Genomic DNA, 23246 nt, shown 5'->3' with positions numbered 1-23246 from the left:
GCTCAGTGGAGGTAGAGATGTATACATAGCACAGGTCTGTGTTTCTCACAAGGCTTTTGTGATTAGCTGGTTATTTAAATTACTAATTGACATGCAGAAGTTGAATGCTTGAGAGAAGTGTTTTAGTTTTAGTTTGGTTCTTTTTCAATTAGCTTAAATTATTTAAAGTGAATAAATCTACTGCAGTGATTTAGTTTCTTTTAATAGAATCTCATGGTACAGTATAAATTAGGTCAAGAGAAGTCATTGGATCAGTATAACTACAGACATTGCGTCTAAAATGAAGAGATATTAGGAAAATTGAAGATTTACTATGACTTACAGATGTTTTGAAACAAAGTAAAAGTTCCTGTCAGAATACACAAAAAGTTCACATTTCTTGGCATGTTAGTAACTAAACATTTCTTTCTGTTGGAATAATTTTTTTGCAGCAAAAATAGAAGTGAATAATATAATACTACACATCGGTAATTCTTCTTGATATAAAACTGCTCTGTTCCTAGGTGAGATGGGTTGAATATAATAATCAAACCTTATAAAAGAAATAAATTCAAACCTAAACACCATTTATTTTTTGAACAATAAGGTGTAAAGTCTCCTGATAATCAGACTAAGTAATTTGTCTAAGTCACACTCAAAGAATTAAGTAACTTGACCATGATTATGAAATTGTGCCAAGATAAGAGCTTCATTCTCTTTAACATTCCACCCTCTAGGAGATGACAACCATTTGAGACTATGGACCACAACTCATATTTCATTTGAATCTTCCTTATCACACGGCACTATGTGTTTTTCTAAATTAACTAGGATTGTTTTTTTTCCATAGTCCAACTTTAAAACTGCAAACACAAATCTACTTTTGAAAGCACTACAATTCGCCTCTCACTATTCACATTTTCTTTGTAACCAAATGAGGAAAACACTTACCTTGTAGGTTGATGATGGAGCTTAAATGAGACGTTGTTACAAATGCTAGACCTAATGTACGCATTTTTTAATGACGCATTAAAAAATATAATGCGTCAACCACTGGTTTCTCTGTTCCTATTGTTAACCAGTGACTCTGCATGTATATTGTTCCTAGCCCACTCAGACTTTGACCTCCACTTAGAAAGAATACTCTGTGTGTGTGTATTCTTTATTCTATGTGTGTGTACATATATGTATGTGTACATATATTCATACATATATATGTATATATGAATAAATTTCTTGCATGAGTCTTTTCCTTGAAAAACATTTGTTTACTGTATCAGAAGACTTTTGTGGCCACGTATTTTCCAGCTATTTTTATTTAATTGGATGGCTTATCCCAAACAAGACTTACATGTAAAAATAGCCACCTCTTTTGATTTTTTTTGTCATTTTCTGCCCTCAACAATAAACTACATATGGACAGACCCCATGTGGTACTTGGAATCTGGAAAAAGAAAAAAACAACTGAGACATTGAGGTAGAAATGGATTTAGACAAGGATTTACATGATATTGAGAAAAGTAGAACATTTGAGGAGATTATACTTAGACTGAAATGCCAATGAGGTTATTCTTTTGCAGGAAATTACAATTATCGTATCTTTTCCTCTTTTCGCTTATTATATTGCCTGAACTATCACCAGTACATTAACAAGAAGCCTCTTAACAAAACAAAAACATCCTTTTAGAATATCACACACTTTCAGTCTCATGCTACTTAGAGCTACCTGCGTGGAGTCAATTCACTAAGTAATTTTGTGTGATGGGTTCTGTGAGTAGTAAGAAGTATTGGGCCTTAGACCAACATGAAGTTATCTAATGCCTAGTTTATTAAATAATTGAAAAAGATATAATGAGAGGGGTGCTTAAAAGAAAATTAGAGTCAAGGCATGTCTAGTTCAATTTGTTTCTGGTTAGAATTTGTTTTATATTCAAGATATGCAGAGAAGAATAATTTATTTACTCTTCTTTTTTTTTTTCTTCCTCGTTGTGCCCTATGTAATATATAGGATTCAGGCACAAATTATATTGTATTTCACCAATAGTATAGGTTAAAAGTTTTGTGCATAAAGTTCAATGGCCATTGTTTCTGTGGCAGATATACTCTAAATTCTATAAAACTGAAACACAAACATTTAGATCAGATTTCTAAGTGGAGTCCATTTATATTGGTGTATTTGTGACACACCTGAGTGTCTATAACTTCAACTTTCTATACAATCCATAAGCTACTAGAGCAAAGGGGGGGTCATCTGTTTCAAAGACTCCATAGTTTACTGTCTTCTGTACTTTTCTTTTTATATTTACTCATAGAGTCTGTGTGAACTGGGAGTAAGGAGAATTGGGATTACTCTGTGATTATTTAATGGTGTGACTTTATAGAAATGATTAATCTCATTGCCCCTAAATTTAATCATCAGTAAAATAAAAGGGTTACATTAGGTAAAGTCTTTCTAGTCCCAAAGTTTTATAAGTTTAAGACCCCAAGAGGTTGTTTAGAAATATTTTTCTAAAGGTAGTAATGTTAAAGATGAAGTAAAAGTTACATATTTAAGACCTCATAGTGCCAAGTTCAACTTTTTATAAATTAGGTAACATTTGATTTTAAACCAAATTATAGTAATTTAAAAGTTTTTATTGATTACTTTTCAGCGTGATTCTGGGTTAGTGATCAGAAGGTGAGCTTTTCAAAAGCTTTCATAGAAGTTCCTCAGTGATTGATATGGCCAGATGACTTCCCCATGGTATTCCTTCTTTCTGATTTCACTTCTATAACCTCTTCAGTCTGAGAAATTGAGATTTTAAGCCATCCAGAAAAAGAATGCTAAATCTGATGTCTATTTGATTTATAAGTCATTATTCATATTATAACTACGTCTTTTACTGTAATATCTCCAAATTAGTGGGATTTTTTTGTTGTTGTTAGTACAAACATTTAAAAAATCTAATTCAATCATTTGAAAGACTCAAAACTGGTATAGGGAGTGTTTCCATTAATGGCCTCAAGGATCAATTTTTCTTTTTCTGTGCAGAATACAAATGTGTTTCAAAGGCCAAGAAAAGTCAGTCTAATGGACATTAAGAGAAAAGTTCACACTCAAAATCTTCAGTCTAATGAGATTTACAATTAAGTTTTTTATTCCATCTGCTTATCATTCTGGTTATTTAATCATTCAAGAGTGAAGACATGCATGTTTCAATCACAATTTTATTTAGAAAGCATTGAGAAATAAAATAACTGAAAGTTAGTGTCAGTTTCTGACAGCTGGTATTTAAATAGGGATAGGAAGAAAACAGGGCGAAAAAAGGTACTGGTGTTTTCAAATTGTTATATTGAGCCAAGAGTTCTTCTAAGACTTGGAGTGATTTCAATTGAGTTGTAATTCAAACTCATGTGGAGCTTACAATGCACCTTCAACAGAGTTTTGCAAAGAGTCTATAGGAACTGTCAGGAGCAGAAAGATTACTTCACAGTAATGACTGTTGAATTGAACTATGCTTTTTGATGTTTTACTTTCTAAATTGAATTGTTGGACAAGATTAATTGCACACAGTGAGAGTTTTAAATGAATGACTATGTAAAGCATTAAGTTTCTCTGTATGCCACTTGGGGAAAAATAGCTGAAAGGTTTAAATGAATAAGTGTATTTAATGCACAAAATGCCTGAGCTAATTTTAAAATTCTTTTGCTAACATCCTTATTGAAAATAGAAACCCACTTTATTCATCTGTCTTGGTTATATTGCTCTGGTTGAAGTAATTTAATATTCCTGCTTTCCACTAATCTTCTAGTTCAACAGAAGTAAACAATAGGTTTCACAAATTAAAAATACACTCTTCTGAACATGCTTATAAGATTAAAAAAACAAGGCTGTAAACATTTATGACTGAAACAAACTAGATTGTTCAAATACTGCCATGATGTATCATGTATATCAATATGGCACTGATATCAGTTAGAATGCAAACAAGGTTTTAAATGATGTGCCCCTTCATTTCAGCTGGAGAATCCGCTTCACACCATCTGCCTATCAGATGGTTAGGAACCAGGACTGCGTATTAATGCCACATGTTCGATTTTCCTCCTTCTTGTAATGGTTAGATTCATATTGCTAATAGCTGTGCATGAGCACTGTCGATGAAATTTCTGTGACGGTGGAGTGATGAGATATTTATAAGCCGCCTGTCTCTCTGAATAATCAGTAGGAAGAATGCCAGACATAAATAACTTATCAATTCCAGAATATTAATAATAACTACCATTGGCTATAATCTGCTGCATGTTTAAAATGGTTTTGTTTAAATGTGAGCAAACTAACACAAACTAATAACGAGTCTATCATATGGAAAGTTTGAATACGTAACATCTCTTGGATATAGCCCATTTTATTTAACTATTTAATTTGAGGAAATGCATTTTATATGGAATGCAATGTAAAAGTAGACAATATATCAAACATTTGGAAGTCATCTTGATGTCTTTGAAACCAAAGATCAAAGATTGGACCTTTCAAGTTAATGAGCAAACAAACAGATCAGAGAAAGAATTTGACAGCAATATGTCTCTTTTATTGATATCTATAATCTACAGTTGTAATCTTCTATTTATAAGTAAGGGTACTAACTTATTTGAAATAAATAAAATGGAGATAGTTTTCCATTTTTTAAAGAGAGTGATCAGGATTGTATAATGGCATTTGAAGAATTTAAAGGCCATTTTAATAAAGATTGAAAGCAGAAGAAAAACACTATCTTTAAAAAGGGAAAGAATACTCTAACTAGTAAAAATGCCTGCGTCTCTTCCAAAGATAAATCCATGGGTTGGTTTTAGAATGTAGAATTTAAACTAGTGAAGGCTTTGTATTAATACAGCATGGAGTGAAGATTTAGTGATTTTATGGTAAATCTGATCAATGTAGAGAGCCAACTCCAGTGATTTGATGGAAACCTGATTTTTAGATATCCGTTTGCCAAATGGCTAAATTCTCACCCTATGCTGTTAGGTACTTTTTGTCCTATTTGCACTTTTGTAATTGAACAAAGGTAAAACTAAACATAGAGACATGATGGCTCGTATGAGTTACTTCACAGTATCAATGAGCATTTATGGAGGGGGAGGGCTTGATGTGTGCCCAGGCTATTGCACGTTATTTCACCTTTATTCTTCACAACACACCTGTGAGGTCAGAATTGTTATCCCTCTGTTTAGAGATGAAAATGTTGAAGCATGGGACATTATATAACTCGCTGCACCATCCCAGATAAGTTTGATGCATCTTGTCCAAAGTTTGAGTGGCTCTTTGGGGTGTCTTTCTCCTCCCAACCACTGTATTATACATCTTTCTTATAAGAGAGTGAGTCTAGACTACAAATAACTTCTATACTGGTCACTAATTTAGCAGGAATCTTAAAATACTTTAGTGGAATATCAAAAAGTGAGAATAAAATAAAAGAAATTGACTAGCAAAGATAAAAATTTTTAACAATAGCCCATTTTTAAAAAAATCTATAATTTACTCTGAAGAAGCAGGCATAAGTTTTCATCATAATTCAGATAGTAATATGACAAGCCATGTTTCTAAGTTCTGTGTAAAAATTTACTCATTCTTTTAAATTTGCAAGTGATAGTTTGTCAGATTCAATAGGAAAGAAAAAGAAATCTAAATACATTGCATCACATAAGGCAGGTAGTGTATTAACCTGAGTTTGATATACAGTTCTTTTCCTGAAGACCAATTGGAGGCCTAGAAGAGAGAACACAATATATGACTTATTATCTTTCCACTGAAGGAAAACTTTTTTTTTTTCTTTAAAGTAAACTTTTCTCAATCCATTTTTACTCAGTGGAAAATGATTTTTTTTTTTTTTTTTTTTTAGTTTGTGTTGTTTTGTTCTGTTAGAAAAGGTTTTTAAAGTCCTCATTCCTTTTTTGGAAACTGATGAAGGACTTATAAGGCATCTCTAGCTAATCAAAGTAGTTTAACTTGTGCGCACAGGATTCATTGCCTAGGATCTCAACCTCCTAAAAACATCTGGAAAATGAACTTTAAATATGCGTTAAAGTTTCTCCATTTCTGATGATAAAATTAGATTTAGAATCTTTCTTTTAAAATAAAATTTAGACTTCCTTTGACTTCTCAGTTCAGTACATTTTTGTCTTGGTGTAGGAGATACTTTTATGCAATGTGTTTTTATGCAAAACCACAGATTCCTTAGTCCATTTCAGAAATATTCTGTGGATGTGGGCTTGGGGAACATCACTTCTGTCTTTATCATGCACAGCAGCTGATTGCCTAGTTCTGAGGGAGAAATGGGTTGCTTGAATGAAAAAATGTAAAAGCAGGGTGGGCACAGTGGCTCATGCCTGTAATCCCTGCACTTTGGGAAGCTGAGACGGGTGGATCACCAGAGATCAGGATTTCGAGACCAGCCTGTCTAACATGGTGAAACCCCATCTCTACTAAAAATACCCAAAAAATTAGGCAGACATGGTGGTGGATGCCTATAATCCCAGCTATTCAGGAGGCTGAGGCAGGAGAATTGCTTGAACCCGGAAGGTGGAGGTTGCAGTGAGCCGAGATCCCACCACTGCACTCCAGCCTAGGTGACAGAGCGAGACTCTCTCAAAAAAGAAAAGAAAAGAAAAATGTAAAAGCAGTGGTAATTTGTAGTATAAGACAATTCAAAGTGGGATATGGAAGAGTGGGGAGGGTAGCAAAAATTTCCCTGAATCTGAAGACAGGGGAGCAGATCTATGATAAGTGAGGAAAGGAAGGAAAAGGGTGTGGCAAATGTTATGGGTTGCCAGTGTTTACACCAGTGGACAATTCTTGATTACATAGAAATGTTGTTATAATTTATATTCTCTAGTTAGTATAGACCAAAGACTTAAGTTATTTTGTGAATTTATTACATGAATTTTTTTATGTTTTTAAGGCAACTTTGGGAACAACATACAATGGGACCTCTATTTAAGGCTAGTGTATAGATTGTAAGCTATGTTTTTAGAAACAGGAAATTGGAAGGGATTTGAGAATTACATCAGGGATTTGAAAGGACCATTACAAGGCCAACAGGAAGTGCAATAAATACAGAGTGGGTTGAGGGTGGTGAATCTTTTGTGATCTTCTCCAGCCCTAGGCAAGACATACCTTTGGAGAGTCATGCTTTATATTAAATTAATGAGATTTGTTATTCTTAGTACTTACACACTTATTGTAACATAACAATAATGTTTTAAATTACTTTCCATTGACATTGCCAAAATAATGACCATGTTTCTCCTGTGGCTTTCCATGTAATCTAATTTGATAAGCATTTGTTCATTCAGTGACAATATGTGCCAAGCATTGCAGCAGATGTTTGGGATATATATACTAAGAAAGTATTTCTGCCCTTTTGGTGCTATGACCTAGTTAGAGTTCAGAATCCTAATCCTACCCTCCTTGGCCCCAGCCCCCAAAAAAGAGCAATAAAGAGTTTAAGAGACTCTTTTTCTCTACTGGAATTGCTTATTAAAATGACCTGTAGAATAGTAAGATTAACCAAAAATATACAGTTGTAGAGGCCTCAAACCAGACCTGATGATTCAGAATCTCAGATGGTAGGGCTGAGCTATTTGCATAGTTTAGAACTCCATGGGCGACTCTGATGCACAGCTAGGGATGGCAAACTCACATACAGCAGGGGTGATGCAAACACAAGCAAGTGGGGTAGATTGGGGAAGGGCAGGTACAGCTCTTTAAAAGAGTAAGCCATGAGCTAATTCTTGAGATGTTGAGAGTTCTTTCCTAGGTAGATAGTGAAGAGTCAGGAACCTGAGCCTCCAGCTCTGAGCACATAATATTTAAGTGATGACATGAAGAAGGCATAGGCAAGTTCGTGGCCAGGGCATAAAGGGCTTTTCTGGAAAGTGAGAACAGAATATGCAAAGACTGACTTAAAAGAAGGAATGAAGTCGTTTGCTAGTGAAAAGGAAAGAAGGCCTATGTACCTGGAGCACAGAGAGCAAGGGGGAGCTGGAGGAGCGGGGGATACATACAGATAGGCAGGGAACTGAGAATAAAGGGCGCTCACAGCCATGAGAAGCACTGGACAGGATCCTAAGAGCAAGCATGAATGTATATTCAAATCCTCAATTTCAGGCCAGGTGCCGTGGCTCACGCCTATAATCCCAGCTCTTCGGGAAGCCAAGGCAGGTGGATCACTTGAGGTTAGGAATTCGAGACCAGCCTGGCCAACATGGTGAAACCCCATCTCTACAAAAAATACAAAAATTAGCTAGGCATGGTGATGGGTGCATGTAATCCCAGCTACTCAGGAGGCTGAGACAGAAGAAGAGCTTGAACCCTGGAGGCGGAGGTTGGAGTGAGCAGAGATCACACCATTGCACTCCAGCCTAGGTGACAGAAGGAGACTCTGTCTCAAAAAAAAAGGGGAAAAAAAAAGAAAAAATCTTCACTTTCATGAGGTTTGGCTGACTATAACATGGATAGTAAGAGATTGGAGATGGGGGATGTGGAAGCTATTATATTAAGCAGGACTCTAAGAAAGAAAAGATGGGAACTCGTACTGGTGGGGAGGGGCAGTGGGAATGGAGAAAATTAATTGAATTGGAAAGATACTAAATAATTAAAATTGAGAACCCATCAAACAGCCAGGTGAGTTAGTGAAACTAAAATAAGCAATTATTGCATATGTCATAGCTTTCTTTCTGCTTTCATAAAACTGGGCTAAAAGTAGAATATTAAAAAGGATTATAGTTAAGTTACAGCATGTAAAAATGTGTTTGTGTGTGTGTGTGTGTGTGTGTGTCAGTGACACATATATATCTTTTGGACTTTGTATTAGAAATGTAAAACTGGGAAAAGCTGTCATAGAAAAATAAAGGAGTACTATAAATAAATCAGCTAAATAATAAAATCATAAAGAATATTTTTAAAAGTCAAGGGCTAATCCAGTCACCTAAGGACAAATGTGATTATTCTAGCTGAGAGGGCTGTGTCAGGCCACAGATACTCTGCAGAAATTATAGCGAGGCCAAGCCTTTCTTTTTAACAAACTGGAATCAATAGCATGCCTAGTTTTTACTAAACATGATGTGGCAGTCCTCAAATAGTTTGTCTTATTTATCCTTATATTTTTTCTTGGAGATTAGAATGGTTTCACAGGTGAAGAAAATTATATTCAAGAAAATTGGATGGTTGGTCCAAGGCCATATCATGCATAGTCATGGTTCCTAGTACTTAATTTGATTTGGATCTCTCTGATAATAGTGAGTTGTAAGTTTACCTTTATTATTTGAACACTGTGAACAAGTTTTCCCTGCAGCACAAATCCAAGACAAAGACTTTTGAAGTCATAAATTGGAGATGGGTCAACATCAGGTAACCAAGGAAAAATGGGATGTTCACATTGGTGACAAAACAAAATTGAGGAAGAAAGATTTGCTGGAAAACACAAAGAGACTTTTAAGAGAACAGGAAAGAAAATTTTCTGAAACATCTTTGAAGGAAATGAGTAATTGGGGAGAAAATTCAATCATAGGAAGATGAGAGAATCAGTTCAAGTTGCGACTTAAAAGGCAATGAATGTTCAGATCAAACCCAGATGGATTCTTTGAGTTTAGATTAGTGCCTTTTAAGGGGTGATTATCAGTTTTTCATGTAAAGACCCAATCTGAAGGTCTTGTTGCGTTGGGGTGAAAGTTGTCAGGGCCTCTTTGGTCTGATCTGAAGGAAAGGTGAAGTCTTCTTCTAACCTCTAAAAAACTAGCAGAGATTTTCATGGAAAAATACTTGCTTATAATTCCTTGGGCCGTAACTTATTTGCTAGAATAACTAGAAGTGGTGATTAGCGGGGAGGAAAAGGAGGAGAGCGGTGCTCAGGCTCTAATCCACCAGCTGGGAGTGGAAATAAATCACACAGATAAATTCAAACGGCTGGAGCACTGTAGTCAAAAATACTAAAGCAGCCACAGTAAAAAAAATATGGGTGGGGATGGGGATATTTATCTTCTCATAGACTTAAGGTTTTAGAATGAGGAGAGATCATTTATACATTCCAGTGTCTGTCATTTTGCAGATGAGGGACGTCAGCCTGAAGTGAACTGACTTGGCAAAAGTTCACACATTTAAGCAAGACAAACCACTCCCCTGCTCAAAAACCTCTGCTTATTATCTCTCTATATAAATATATCAAATCAGAACAGCATGGTCTTCATTCTGATCTTCCGAGATCTTGTCTCAAACTCTGTTTCTTTTCTTTTTGTTCTTTTTGTCTTTTTCTTTTCTTTCCTTTTCTTTTCTCTTCCTTTCTTTCTTTTCTTTTCTCTTCCTTTCTTTCTTTTCTTTTTTTGGTACAGAGTCTCACTCTGTCACCCAAGTGTGCTCACAGCTTACTGCAGCCTCAACCTCCCAGGCTCAATTGATTCTCTCACCTCAGCCTCCTGAGTAGCTGGAACTACAGGCACAGGCCAGCATGCCTAGCTACTTTTTGTATTTTTTGTAGAGAGGCGGTTTTATCCTGTTGCCCAGGCTTGTCTCAAACTCCTGGGCTCAAGGGATCCACCTGTCTCTGCCTCCCAAAGTGCTGGGATTATAGGCATGTGCTACGGCACCCAGCTCACACTCTATTTCTAATTTAATGTCTGCCCTACCCCCTGTTCTCTGGATGGATGAAGATGAACTATTCTGGACAAATTTCCTTGGCATAGTGGTTAAAAGTGTCAACTCTGAGGCCAGAGTGTGCTGTTTCAAATCCTGTGCCATGGTTTTCCAATCTGTAAAGTAAGGATAATAGTGATCAATCACAGAGGGTTATTAAGATGATTAAGCTACTTTTATGTTACTTAAATCAGCACCTAAATTTCATAACTAGAAGCTAAGTGTTAGCTTTCATTATATTTTATTTTTGAACACCTTGAACGCTGGGAATACCAAGCTGTGTAGCAACACACGGTTCCTGCCATTGAGTAGTTCACGATCTAGTGCGGAAAACAAGTGTCCTAACAGACCATTCCAGTGCAGGGTGGCATGTCCTATAACAGCAGCACAGGTATAAACATGGGCCAGGGGGAGAAGAACAGACCAGGCATCCAGGCAGCTGGGGGCCACGGAATGGGAAGACTTCTGATGAGTAACTTTTTTCAGGAGGATGAAAAGTCAAGGAAATGTCTATCATAGGGCAAGAAGGTTCCAGGCAAAAGGGAATGGCATGTGTGAAAGCACAGGCTTGAAGAGGCAGGTCATGTATGGGTAATGGTGACATGTGTGATATAGCTAGGGTGTGGATGACAACGAAGAAACTGGGTGAGGAAGTAGGTTTACACTCCTTTGTGAAAGGCCTGGTGGATTCAGTTAACAGTTCAGATTTTTCCTTCCGTGTAGGCAGCTACAGGGGATTTTAAGCAGGAAAGGACATATTTAGATTGGTAGATTGGTTTCTTTGAGAGATAACTGTGGCTGCATTTCCACTATTAGCCTTCTACCTGTGAATTGTGTTTCTGTTAATATTTAATTTTGGACTGTAGCAATCAATCTCCCCCTTATATCAATGTTGTTTCATTGTCTAGTTGGGAATGAGTATAAGTTATCAAAGTGTTGCATAAAGGAATCAGATACTCTAATAAATGTTTGTGTGTTTGTTATAGCAAGTACAGGAACTATTAAATGAAAAATCAGAATTTGAATTACCTCATTTTTAATTTATTCTTTTAAGGTCTGACAGCAGCAGCTGCAGCAGCTGCTGCTGCTACCAATGCAGCTATTGCCGAAGCAATGAAGGTGAAAAAAATCAAATTAGAAGCCATGAGCAACTATCATGCCAATAATAACCAACATGGAGCAGACTCTGAAAACGGGGACATGAATTCAAGTGTCGGTAAGTTTTATGTTCGCTGGAACTTATTGTGATCACTTTGCTACCGAATTGCAGTACTTGCTTTTCCAGAACAAAACTGTTGGCTACTCATTCAAAAAGTTGGCACTTTTAGCTTGAAAACACTGTATGTTTGAGGATACCATCTTGCCTCTCTAAAATCTAATGATAATTGTTCATTCTAAAGGAATAATTAGCAACATTATTTTTAATTATAGGATCAACTTTATGTCTGCAACTTCTAAAAACAGTCACCTAACATCTTTTGTAATACAAAGTTTAATCAAGAGAATTCTAAAACATTGAGAGTAGCTAAGGTGACAGAGAAATATGTACAAAGGAAACCCTAGACTTTACTTTTTTATTCTTTTAATCCATTTGATATCAAGTAAGAAACTTACCACCATTGGCAGCAAAACATATAAACTTAGCCCTTTCATATGCTGCCCAGAATACAGATTATGTTGATGATTAATTCTTTCTATAGATAACGGTTATCAATGTCTCTCACTTAAAAAATACGACTTTAATTTTCTTGATTTTTTTTCTTTCCTACCATATGGAGAAAGATGAAAAGTTAACTGTCACTGTCAAACCAAAAGGAACAGTTTTACCTGTGCCAACTATCCATTTGGGTAATTCATTTTGTCAAACACAACTTCAAATATGGGTTAATTTTTGTATTAATGAAATCCTTAGCATCTGGATGTTGTGGGGCAAAACATTTTTTTCTGCTCTTGCACTTGTATTGTTTCCCTTTAAAATGCAGTGACCATGCTCAAAATATAATTACTATAGCCAATGTATATTCATGAAGACCCTAATAACTCACGGACATTCAATTAAATTCTCTTTTCCATGCAGCATTTTCATAGATTATTTCTTAAGTTAATTGTCAGCTCTCTACTTTCAACCCATTAAGACATAGTTAAGGGTATATAAAGGAATACTGTGGATTTTAGTAACAATCATTTTCACAAGAGCTATCTGGAAACATACAGAGACATGAATATTAAGAGTAAAATATATAGACAAAACACAAAATACTGTTTCAGTGATGCTAAAAGGCAGCTTTTGTAACGTAAAAAGGGAAAAATGCATCTTTTCAGCAGAACTACGTAAGAGAAATTGCAAAGGACCAGCAGTAGTGGATTTGAATGGAGAGTAGGTGTGAGTTCAAGTTCCTAGAAGGATGAAAAGACATGGAAGAGAGCCAAAAGAGATGGGCCTACAACTGCAGAGGACTAAGGATAATATCTGTGCTTATGTTTGTAACGCTCCTGGAGGGAAGACAGGGAGGGATGAGGGTTGTTTCGGTCATGGTTTACACACATATATTTAGACATTTAAAAATTAAAACAGAATTGAAGCAAAATGCAAGAATTATAATTCTGTTTTTAGAACTATTACTTTAAAGTAAAAGCCTTTTACTAGACTGATAAAATGGGGCACTGTTGGACACTTTTTAAAACAAGTAATTAGCCACTTATACATTTTATCTATTATTACAAAACGATCTGGATTGTTTTCAAAATTTTAGAAAAGGAGGCTGTACATGCAGGTTGTTTTAAGAGTTGGTTTTATGAGAAGGGATTCTTAAAATAGGCAATTTCACAACATTTAAAGCAAAATACGTTAATTAAAACATGGTATCTCTGTTTGAATTTTCCAGAGCAGAAGTTGGCTTTGGAGAAATCAACAGGCATAAGATAAAGAGAACAAGGTTCATAATTAAGCATCAACATATTTTTCATATTTGATAGTAGTACATGACAATATTTGCCTACTAACCAAATTGTAGCTTACTTTAATTATTTTGGTACATAGGCTATCACAATGGCTTAAAAAACAAACAATTTGAATTTTCTTTTGTATTTTAGTTGGAATAAATGACTTTTTTTTCATTAAGGTATGCAGTTGATAGATGTTACTGCTTTTTAGTTTTGACACCCCCATCCAACGCCAAAATGAACCAGGAGCAGAAATTTACTTGAATTTTCCTAGAAACTCTTAATAGTTTGAGATTGTGTTAACATAATATCGGTGTTGCTGCTAGTCCCTAAGGCATTCAGGTCATTTATATTAGGTATCTGTAGCTGATTTGGGCAGAAAGATGTTATCATTGTAATTTTCATCCTATTCTCACATGCTGCTGTCCTCTAAGAATTTCCAATTTATAATATGCTTCCCAAACACCTTCACCCCAGGTATATAACTACCGATCAAGGAAAGTGATTTGGGGAGGGATGTGGTAGTGGGGGAGGTACAAAGCAATGGTGAAGGTGGGGGTTGTGCTGCATCAAAGATCAAAGCGATTCCTGAATTGCAGCTTTAATGGCCACAATCTTCTCTGGTTCTGAGGACAATGCCTGCCTCTTGGTAAGTGTTCAGTAATGACTTGCTCTGTCACTTTGTAAAGTATGTAAACTTTCTGAGCCCAAAACTCCATATCTGAAGAATGACATAAATAATAGTATCTATATCATGAGAATTAAAATACTTGTCACATTATTTATTACAATGTCTGCTTATCAAGTGGTTTGGTCATCAGTCAGGTTGGTAGAGTGGGGATTGCTTTTGCTATTATTATCACTATTTCTTCAAATCTGTCCTCCTGGAAATCACCTTCTTCCTTTTTTACCACCATCAACTGCTTGCTTTTCTATTCTCTCTGGTAGCTATTATTTGCTAAGCTGCAGGCCTGTGAGGAGATTTCAGGGCAGCTGTTACATCTTTTAGATTTTGTAGGGCATTCAGTATTAGCTCATTCTAGGAATACAAAAGTAATCACAACACAGGCCCAGAACTCAGGGGCATACAGTCTATGGATGAGATACGTAGGTAAGCAGGCAGTCGTAACAGGATGTGCTGAATCCTCCAGGAGAACCAATTACCATGAAGTGGTTAGGAAGCCGTACTGAAGCACCTGAATTCTAGAAGGAATTCCAAGAATCTCCAAGGCCTATATTTTAGAATACAGACTGCTCTCCTGAATCTATCAACTGTTGACTCTTTGAAGTAGTGAAACCCTTCAGAGGGGTGCTACTTAAATGATGTATTGTTGCTTCTCAGTCTTGCCCAAATCCGGTGACATTTTTGAAGAAAATTTAAGGCTCTTGTTTTATCCTGCACTCATCTAGCTCATAAGTTCTGTTAAACATTTTAGGCTTTTTTTTTTTTTTTTTTTTTTTTGTAGGAGCATTGTTTTTTTCCTTGATTGTAAATGAATCCTTACAGCCCCAGATAGCAGATTATGTTTTTGCTTTGTTTGGTTTGATTTGCTGGGTAAGACGACAGGATAATTTTGTATCACACAGCCCTTCCCGGTTCATAATAGGAACCTTAGAAATTAGCCAGAAAAAGATGTTTAAAGAAAGCTTTGACAATGGTGAATAATTATTTTATATCCCAATTTTACATGATAACCTTGAACTCATATCTTTCCAACAGAATGATCACTTTAGGAAGAAGTGAGCACCTGAGGATAGATCCGAGTGAGGCATCAGCACACTGAGTAAAATATATGGCCATGTCGCCATTCTCCCTCATCCACAATCAATTGGATTCTTTTAGTTTAATATTTACTTGCTAAGATGAGATGCTAGTCTGCATGGTGATAAACAGTCTGCTCTTGGCATCTGAAGGTGACCTGTCAGTTCATATGGACAAATCTCCTGCTTACTGAAATGTACAAAATAAATCATTAAAGCAGGCAGGTGCTCATTCCCAGATTTAAATCACCATAGATTTATGATTTGAATTAATGCTTCATTTGGCCATAGAAATAGATGCTGAGACAAATGATATGCACTGGTTGGGGTTTCCATACTGTAGCCATCCTGATATTGATTACTGAGATGTCTTTGCAATCTCTTGTTTATATCAAGTACTATCTTGTGACAGGTTGGCTGATATGAGCTACATTGCAGATAAGAAGGAAAAATGTCCTGGATTCTTTTTAGTGGCAACACTATCCACAACATACAGGCCAGATAAATTGCTATTTTTTTGCTTTAAGGACTGATCTACATAACCAGCTTAAAAAATACTCCTTGGAAATTGGGACTGGGATACTGCAAAGGCGGAATTTAAAACCAGTGAACCCAAGGTCAATTTGATAGTGTCTATAGCTATGTTTTAATCTGTTTATCCTTTTTTTTGGCATTATGCACACTTTTGAGGATACTGAATTAATCACAATCAGTTTAATCTAAATAAAGGAAACTTAATTTTACTTCTAGTTTTTAAATAGTATATAAATATTGACATAGTGAGCATCTCTTAATAGTTTCTATGTTATTTAAATACTTGCTAAACCTAGTATCTTACTCCCTTGCTTAATGACAACAAAGGAAATAACTCTTTAAAGATAAATACATTAAATATTATTCCGAAGTGCAACATTTTGTGGGGTATAATTTACTAAGAGGCAGGAAAAGACTGCATTTTTACTTCTCTTAACATTTTATTTAAGGAAAACACTATGTATACAGTTTAAAAAGTACTTGGAGGATTTAAGAGGGACCTTTGCCACTAGCTAATATCTGACTCATAGAACTGGTAAACAGCTATCAACAATAGTAGATTGCTTGCTTAGTAGGAAATGAGTTCATATCTATTCAAAATGTAATCTCAAAACAGATGTCCCAAGAAAATCTCATTGTTTAAACCATAGTCATAACCTTCTAACTGCTGTAATTTCTTTAAGGAAGGGAAGTATTTGTAAGACTTTAGTATTTTCTCTTTCTGAACATTGTGGAACATAGGCAAGGGTACGCTAATGCCCTGATCAACAAACTTGAACACATTTCACATGCTCAAAACATATGATCGTTTTTCATTTTCTCAAACTTGTAATCGTTACAAGAATGTAGAAGTTTCAAGTAAAAATAAGGACTTGAGTTTGAGAATAAAGCCGTCATCTTCAAGGATATTTATCACTCCTTACTTCTTCTGTTCCTCAACCGATAAAACAAAACAAATATATGAAGGGAAAAAAAGCCAGGCAGATAAAGAGATAAAATTATCTTCTTCAGCTCACCCTACTCTTATCTTTTTTTTTTTAATTTTAACCATTCCTGCAGAAACAAAATAGTTTATGCTGGAGTCATTTCCTTTCTTCTAACACATGTGTCTATTTGGAAGGAAAAGATTAATTTTATGATTTCAGGAAAAAGTCTTGGAGACCTTGAGAAAGCAAATAAAAGGAAACTGAGAACGCAGGCCACCAAGCAGAGCTCTGCAATTGCACATTGGATTCTCTGCCTTGGCAATGTTAATGAACCTCAAATCCTTCCTATAATTAGATGAGGGAATTGCTTATATTTTCAAACAGATGATGCTGCTATAATGAAACGATTGACAGGGAATTTAAGAGTGTCTACAGTAGTCATTTGGTTTCTGTTATAAAAAAAAAAGTTTAAAAAGAAGATTGGCTTTAGACATAGGTCCTGAGAGAGGTAGTAATTTACATAGCATGCTATGACAGGTGTCTTTGTATAGTAAGGAAATAAAATGGAAGACTAGAGAAATGATGGGCAGGTATAGCAATTTTTTCAGGGAGGGGGTGTCCTATGCTTATTCTGCTTAGGTTCTTTAAAAGGGGCCGAGACTCAAGAGATGGATCCGGATTGAGTGCACAGCTGTAACTGCTGATGAGCTAATTGCTCCTTATCTCTCAGCCCCATTCATCTTCATTTTTTACCAATTACTGAGAATTATCTGTGTTCTCAGTTGGATATGAGAGTTAATCCTTTTTGGTTAAGCTGGCAGTACTGTGAGCAGATTCCAAATCGGAGGGTGAAAAAGCCAAAGCAAGCTTGCTCTAAAAATGTCTCCAGTTCAATTACAGTATCACTGATTCACAAGAAATTCGCTATTGTTTAACAGATTAAATGTAGAAAGTTTTTTTGTTTGTTTGTTTGTTTTGGTAACTAGAATGTTTTTCTGCCTAACAATGATTTTTAAGATCTTTCTTCCTGCCTGATGAGTAAAACCTAACAGTATTAACAGCCAGAGTCTTGTAAACATGGAAACATACGCAAGACTACTCTAAAAGTTCAGGAAGATTCTGACACATGGAATGAGAAATATTTCAGAACTGATAGCTGTCAATTAATATATAAGTAGTTTAAATTAATGAATTTGCTCTCTGTAGCTTCACATATGGTCAAGAAAGCATGTTCAAATATAAATCTTTTCACAAATGTCCCATTAGTGGATATTTTAATGGAAGACCACATAAGCATCTCTTAAATGTATAGGAACCGCCATGGTTTGTAATTCAATTGATTGGGAATAGACCATATGGTTACTATCATCCCCTATGCAAAAGATATCTTCATATCCTGAAATTTTTACACAAAATTGCTTACCCCAATAATAAAAGACAAAAAAATGTACTAAGCTACTATTCCATCAATTTAAATGCATTTTTAAATATTTACTATTTATGGCAATTTTTCTTCATTATGTATTTTAAACAAGATAGAGAGTTACCAGTTTGATAATGATTAGGAATGTTGTTATTAAAACAGTATGTGCACTTCATTTTCAACAGCTTTGAATTAGAGTCTAATGTGAAAATCTAAAGGATAAATGGCTAATATAATACAAGATTATCAAAACATCATTGTGTAAAATATGAATATGTTATTGTGTGACCAAGTAAGTCCTTCTAGACACAGCCACAAACTCAGGTAGGACAGCAGAGAGCAAAATAAGTCAGAAGATTTAGCTTCCAGTAATAATGTAGTTAATAAATAACTTAGCTACTTAGGTAAGTCACTTAACTGCTCATCTTTTTTATTTAATAAATAAGGAATTTTTGCCTAATTTCTCTGTTGGCTCTAAAATTCTTTGATTTTTGAAACCTCAGTAAAAGATAAAGGGCATGAAGATATTTTTGACAGTAATTTTTAAAATAAAAAATCAGAAGTAACCACATGTTCCAAAACAAGGCATCCTTAAATATACTATAACATCTATTTACATATCATGCAAGCATTATATGATGGATAAGTGTTGACAATATTTATTTTGAATATAAAAAAAGGATGATACCACTTCTTCTACCTTGGTACTATGTGTCCTTTTCATTAGAGTTTGGAAGGGGCTAAACAAGAGTTAACATTGCTATGTTATTGTGGAAAAATTATGAATATAAAAAACATATAGCTTAAATTATATTATTTTAAAATGGCATATGAGTATATTAATAACTGATCATTTTATGAAGCTCTTTTTCATTATTTTCTAGAAATTGGATAGCATTATTCTGCATTTTCTCTCATAATTTGTTTTTGACCTTTATTGTTCATGTAAAGGAATAGAAACATTAATGATGGCAACAGGTGACTGTGGAAAAATACATTTTTATATTAAAAAATCATTTTTCACTTTGAAATATTTGAACACATATTCTTAAATCCATTTCTATATGTAATAAAATCATTAGAGCATGATTTATAACATGTACTAGTTTCCTATATGAACTATTAAATGTATTTTTGATGCAGATAAGCAGAAGGCAGATAATATTTTTATTTTTTAATGTGATGTCTGTTCCACTTCATGAAAACTTTTTTTTACTTATATGGACAGTTGGAGAATATAATTCAAAAATATTATGCAATGTTTTTGTTTTGATTTCAACGTTGCTAATTCTAACTAATGACTAGATAATGGAGTAAACCTGTTAATTCAAGCATATCATATTAAGAAATATAAGTTAAATGATTATATTTGACACTATATCCTCATGTAATTATAAAATATAAGGATGTATATAGGATGTATCCTAATGAATATGTTATGTGGTAGACTCCATTACATTCCAGGAGGATGAATATGTTTTTATCAAGGAAAGTCCTGGAAATGGTCATTATCAACCTACAAAAACATGCTATACTGTTTATGTAAAGTTTATAAAGAAAGTAAAAAGAAATCAAATATTTCAGTATAAAATAACCCCAGGTCATATTCAATTTGTTTAAGATCAGACAACTCTTATTTTCTTCATTAATATGATACTCAATTGTTTTATATTTGAACTTCATATGATTTATGATGAGGGATTAAAATAAATATTTAACTTTGTGTTTTATAAAATACAATGTTTGCTAATACATATTTTTAAATATCTCATAATGTCTTGATATTAAAAATATATGTTTAGAGATTTTACTAGGGTGTTTGTGGTCCAATATTGTTTTGAATGTGTGCACACAAGCTTATAACTCTGAGCCCAATGCACCTGTCACCAGACCTAGTATTTCACATTCACGTGACTGTGATTCATCTCTCAATTGTACAAATATTCCCAAATTATACAAAACCATTTGTATGAATCATGACATGTCAAATCTAATATAAAATAGTGAAACAAAGCGATAATAAATAAATAATATAGTAGTTGACATAAATGTCTAAAACTGTCAATTCACTTAAGGTGAAATAATGTAGCACACATAGTTTTGCATGCTCTTTATGCCCCATCCCCCCTAAATGAACCCAGATAATTTGGAAGATAGGAAAGAATGAAGGATTTAAATATGGTTTTCTTTAACAGCAGGTCATAATGGAAACACAGACCCTTACATTCAGTGCTGAGAGAATTACCAGTTTGATAATGATTAGGAATGTTGTTATTAAAACAGTATGTGCAGTTCATTTTCAACAGTTTTGAATTAGAGTCTGCACTAATGAAACGGATACGGTTTCCTTCACAAAGGGCAGATCTGTTAGTTAATATCGCTGCAGCAGTGCCTCGCAGACCATGCCTTTAGCTCTATTTGTATTTCACAGCATGATAAGCAAAGAGTGTTGATTTTCAAGGATCCTGCTGATGAAAGGTAATGGCATTATTACATCTTTATCTCAAAAGCAGAACTGAGTGGTAAATGATTTTTTTCTATGTTGCACAAAAGATTTCTTGGTTAGAAAGCCTTTTTTATTTCTTTACATCGTTTTAGTCTTGGAAATGATATGTTATTATTTAATGTCTGCACAGCAAGCTTGAAAGCACCTAATAGCGAATGGATTGGAAGTGAAGTACCTCCTGCTCACAGATATGGATCTTCTCAGTCACACGCTGTACCAGCTGTCATCCCAGCCATACTGCTGTGATTTAATTAGTCTGTTTATGTCCTTTCTAATAATATTTCCATCTCTATGAAAGGGCAAATGCGACAGGGACTTTTTCCCTTTCTGGTTCTGCAGACTAAAGAATGTGGCCTATATCTGATATGTGGGGATGCAGGATTGAATCACCATTCCTGTCACTTCAAGCTGTTGATAAATTGTTCGGCCAAAAAGTGTAGTGTACTTACCTCCTTGGGGTCATTTGTAGGCTGGGAGTAATAGCTGCATAGCGACAAAGAAGAAGTCTGTGTGTGTGTTTGTGTGTCCAGTTATATACATTATATATGTAATATATACAACATATATATGCACATAGATAACATATGTGTGTTTAAAAGTAAAAAAAATTATAAGAAAATGTGAACTTTGCATTTTTATCTACCTCGTGCATGGCTTTATGGCACATATTTAAGTCTTTTTATCAATTGAGTTCATCTATAATTGCAGCATTTCAGGAATTCTCAGGAAAATGTTTCACTTTTCTAAGTAAAACAAAAAAAATAAATAATTCATCTATGATTTTACCTCTACATCAGTATAGATTATGATCTTTGGAGAAAATATATGTTTCATACTGGAAGATGTTACATTTTAAGGTATCTGGGAAAGACATCATCATCCTCTTAAAACATTTAATATTTACATCTTTACTTAGATTTTTTCAGAAAGTATATTTAACTTAAAATGATAGCTGAAGTTCAGAACATCGCACTCAACACACAAAATTATGTAAGTATATGTAAATTAATAAACAAATGTAAAAGTGTTATGACATTATTTAATATAATGTGCTGATTAATAATTTATACTCAGGCAGTATGCCATCTGAGTGACAAGCCTACTTGAAAATCCAGTGGCCTTAGAAATATTCTTCTGCCTTCAGATTCTATGACCCTATTATGTTCAGGAGACAGATCCATATAATAGAGCTGAGGGAAAAAAAAGATAGATTTTCAAAATCAATTTCAATAGTTTTCATTTTACTCATGTTTGTCTTTGGGAGAAATAGTCTTTATTATTTATAAATAATCTGTTAATCGGTTCTATGTGTTTTGGTCTGCTTTTGGGAAATAGTTTAGTGTTTCTTCATCTCTATAATTTAAGTGCTGAACTTGTGTCACCAGGACTTCTAGATTATCTTGCTTTTGCTTGTATCTTTCTGTTTTTGCTCGCTCATGCTTCACATTTGCATATCCTATCTATATTTTTGGAAAGGGCCTTATTAAAACAATGGGTCTATCAGATAATATGTCTGATACTCACTTTACATAAAAATATTAAAGTTAAAAATCTTATCAAGGTGGTCAAATTAGTTTGTAAATTATTTTCTTTAGCAATCTGAATCTCAGCCTCCTAGAGTTACCAGTTTTAAAAACGCACACAGGCACGTGTTTAGTTTCTTCTTGTACTTTCATATACCTGCCACTGTCCAAACCTATGTCTATATCAAGAGAAAAAGCTATGGTCTAGAATATATTAAAATACATGTATCAAAATGAGTATCAATATTATACAATTTCTTATTTCTATTAGTACATATTGGCACTGTTTTCTATTGTTTAGAATCCTTTACTTGATAATATATGACCTTAGCAATTATATAACTTAGCTAGACACTCATACACAAACCCCACACAATTGAATCCCTCCTACATTTCAGCTTCCAAGAATCTCTCATTAACTTAATACAAATATAAACTGAATTTACTGAATATATTCATTTTTTGTAATCTGTTTTCTTAATTATTTTATTTTGGGAAAATATAGATATATTTACTGTCTTTTCAGTGAAGTACAATTTCAATTTCCCTACATTTACTGTGCTGTTGAACCTAAATGTTGACGATTAAGTTATCTTGACATGAACCATTTGATGCTCTGAAAAAACCCACCATGAAGCATTTGATGGTATTTTTTATTAATTGGATAAATGAATTGTGAGATGTGTGATTGCATGATGATGTACTCATTTAGTTGTTGCTTTTTGCTTTTACTAATCTCTGTCATATTGGATTTATAAATGGAACAGAGTGACCTTTGAAACTGTGATGGAAATGAAGAGATAAACACAACTTGAAAGGACAAACCAATTAATATCAATGTGTTTGTTACACATACATGAGGAATTTTAATCCTTTGCTCTCCACAGTACATTTGTGCTTCATTTGTTGAGTAAGGGAGCATACTTTTTTATAGTTACAGATTTAAATCTTACTTTTTCTAAAATATATAAATTTATGTGTCACCATA

General features: G+C 34.3%; 1 protein-coding gene across 5 annotated transcripts in view; it reads left to right on the top strand.

Annotated features, from left to right (window-relative positions):
* The window catches only part of DACH1 (dachshund family transcription factor 1), a 484950-nt gene that overhangs the window by 279704 nt on the left and 182000 nt on the right, over window positions 1-23246 (top strand). For all 5 annotated transcript variants that reach the window (XM_058437972.1, XM_032151001.2, XM_058437970.1 and 2 more), the window contains one exon: window positions 11697-11858. In XM_058437972.1, the coding sequence (XP_058293955.1) occupies window positions 11697-11858 (162 nt within the window). The remainder of the gene's footprint in view (window positions 1-11696; window positions 11859-23246) is intronic.

Source organism: Hylobates moloch, unplaced genomic scaffold (assembly GCF_009828535.3).
Source record: "Hylobates moloch isolate HMO894 unplaced genomic scaffold, HMol_V3 SCAFFOLD_4, whole genome shotgun sequence".
NCBI lineage: Eukaryota > Metazoa > Chordata > Mammalia > Primates > Hylobatidae > Hylobates > Hylobates moloch.
This window is presented reverse-complemented; position numbering and strand designations above follow the sequence as displayed.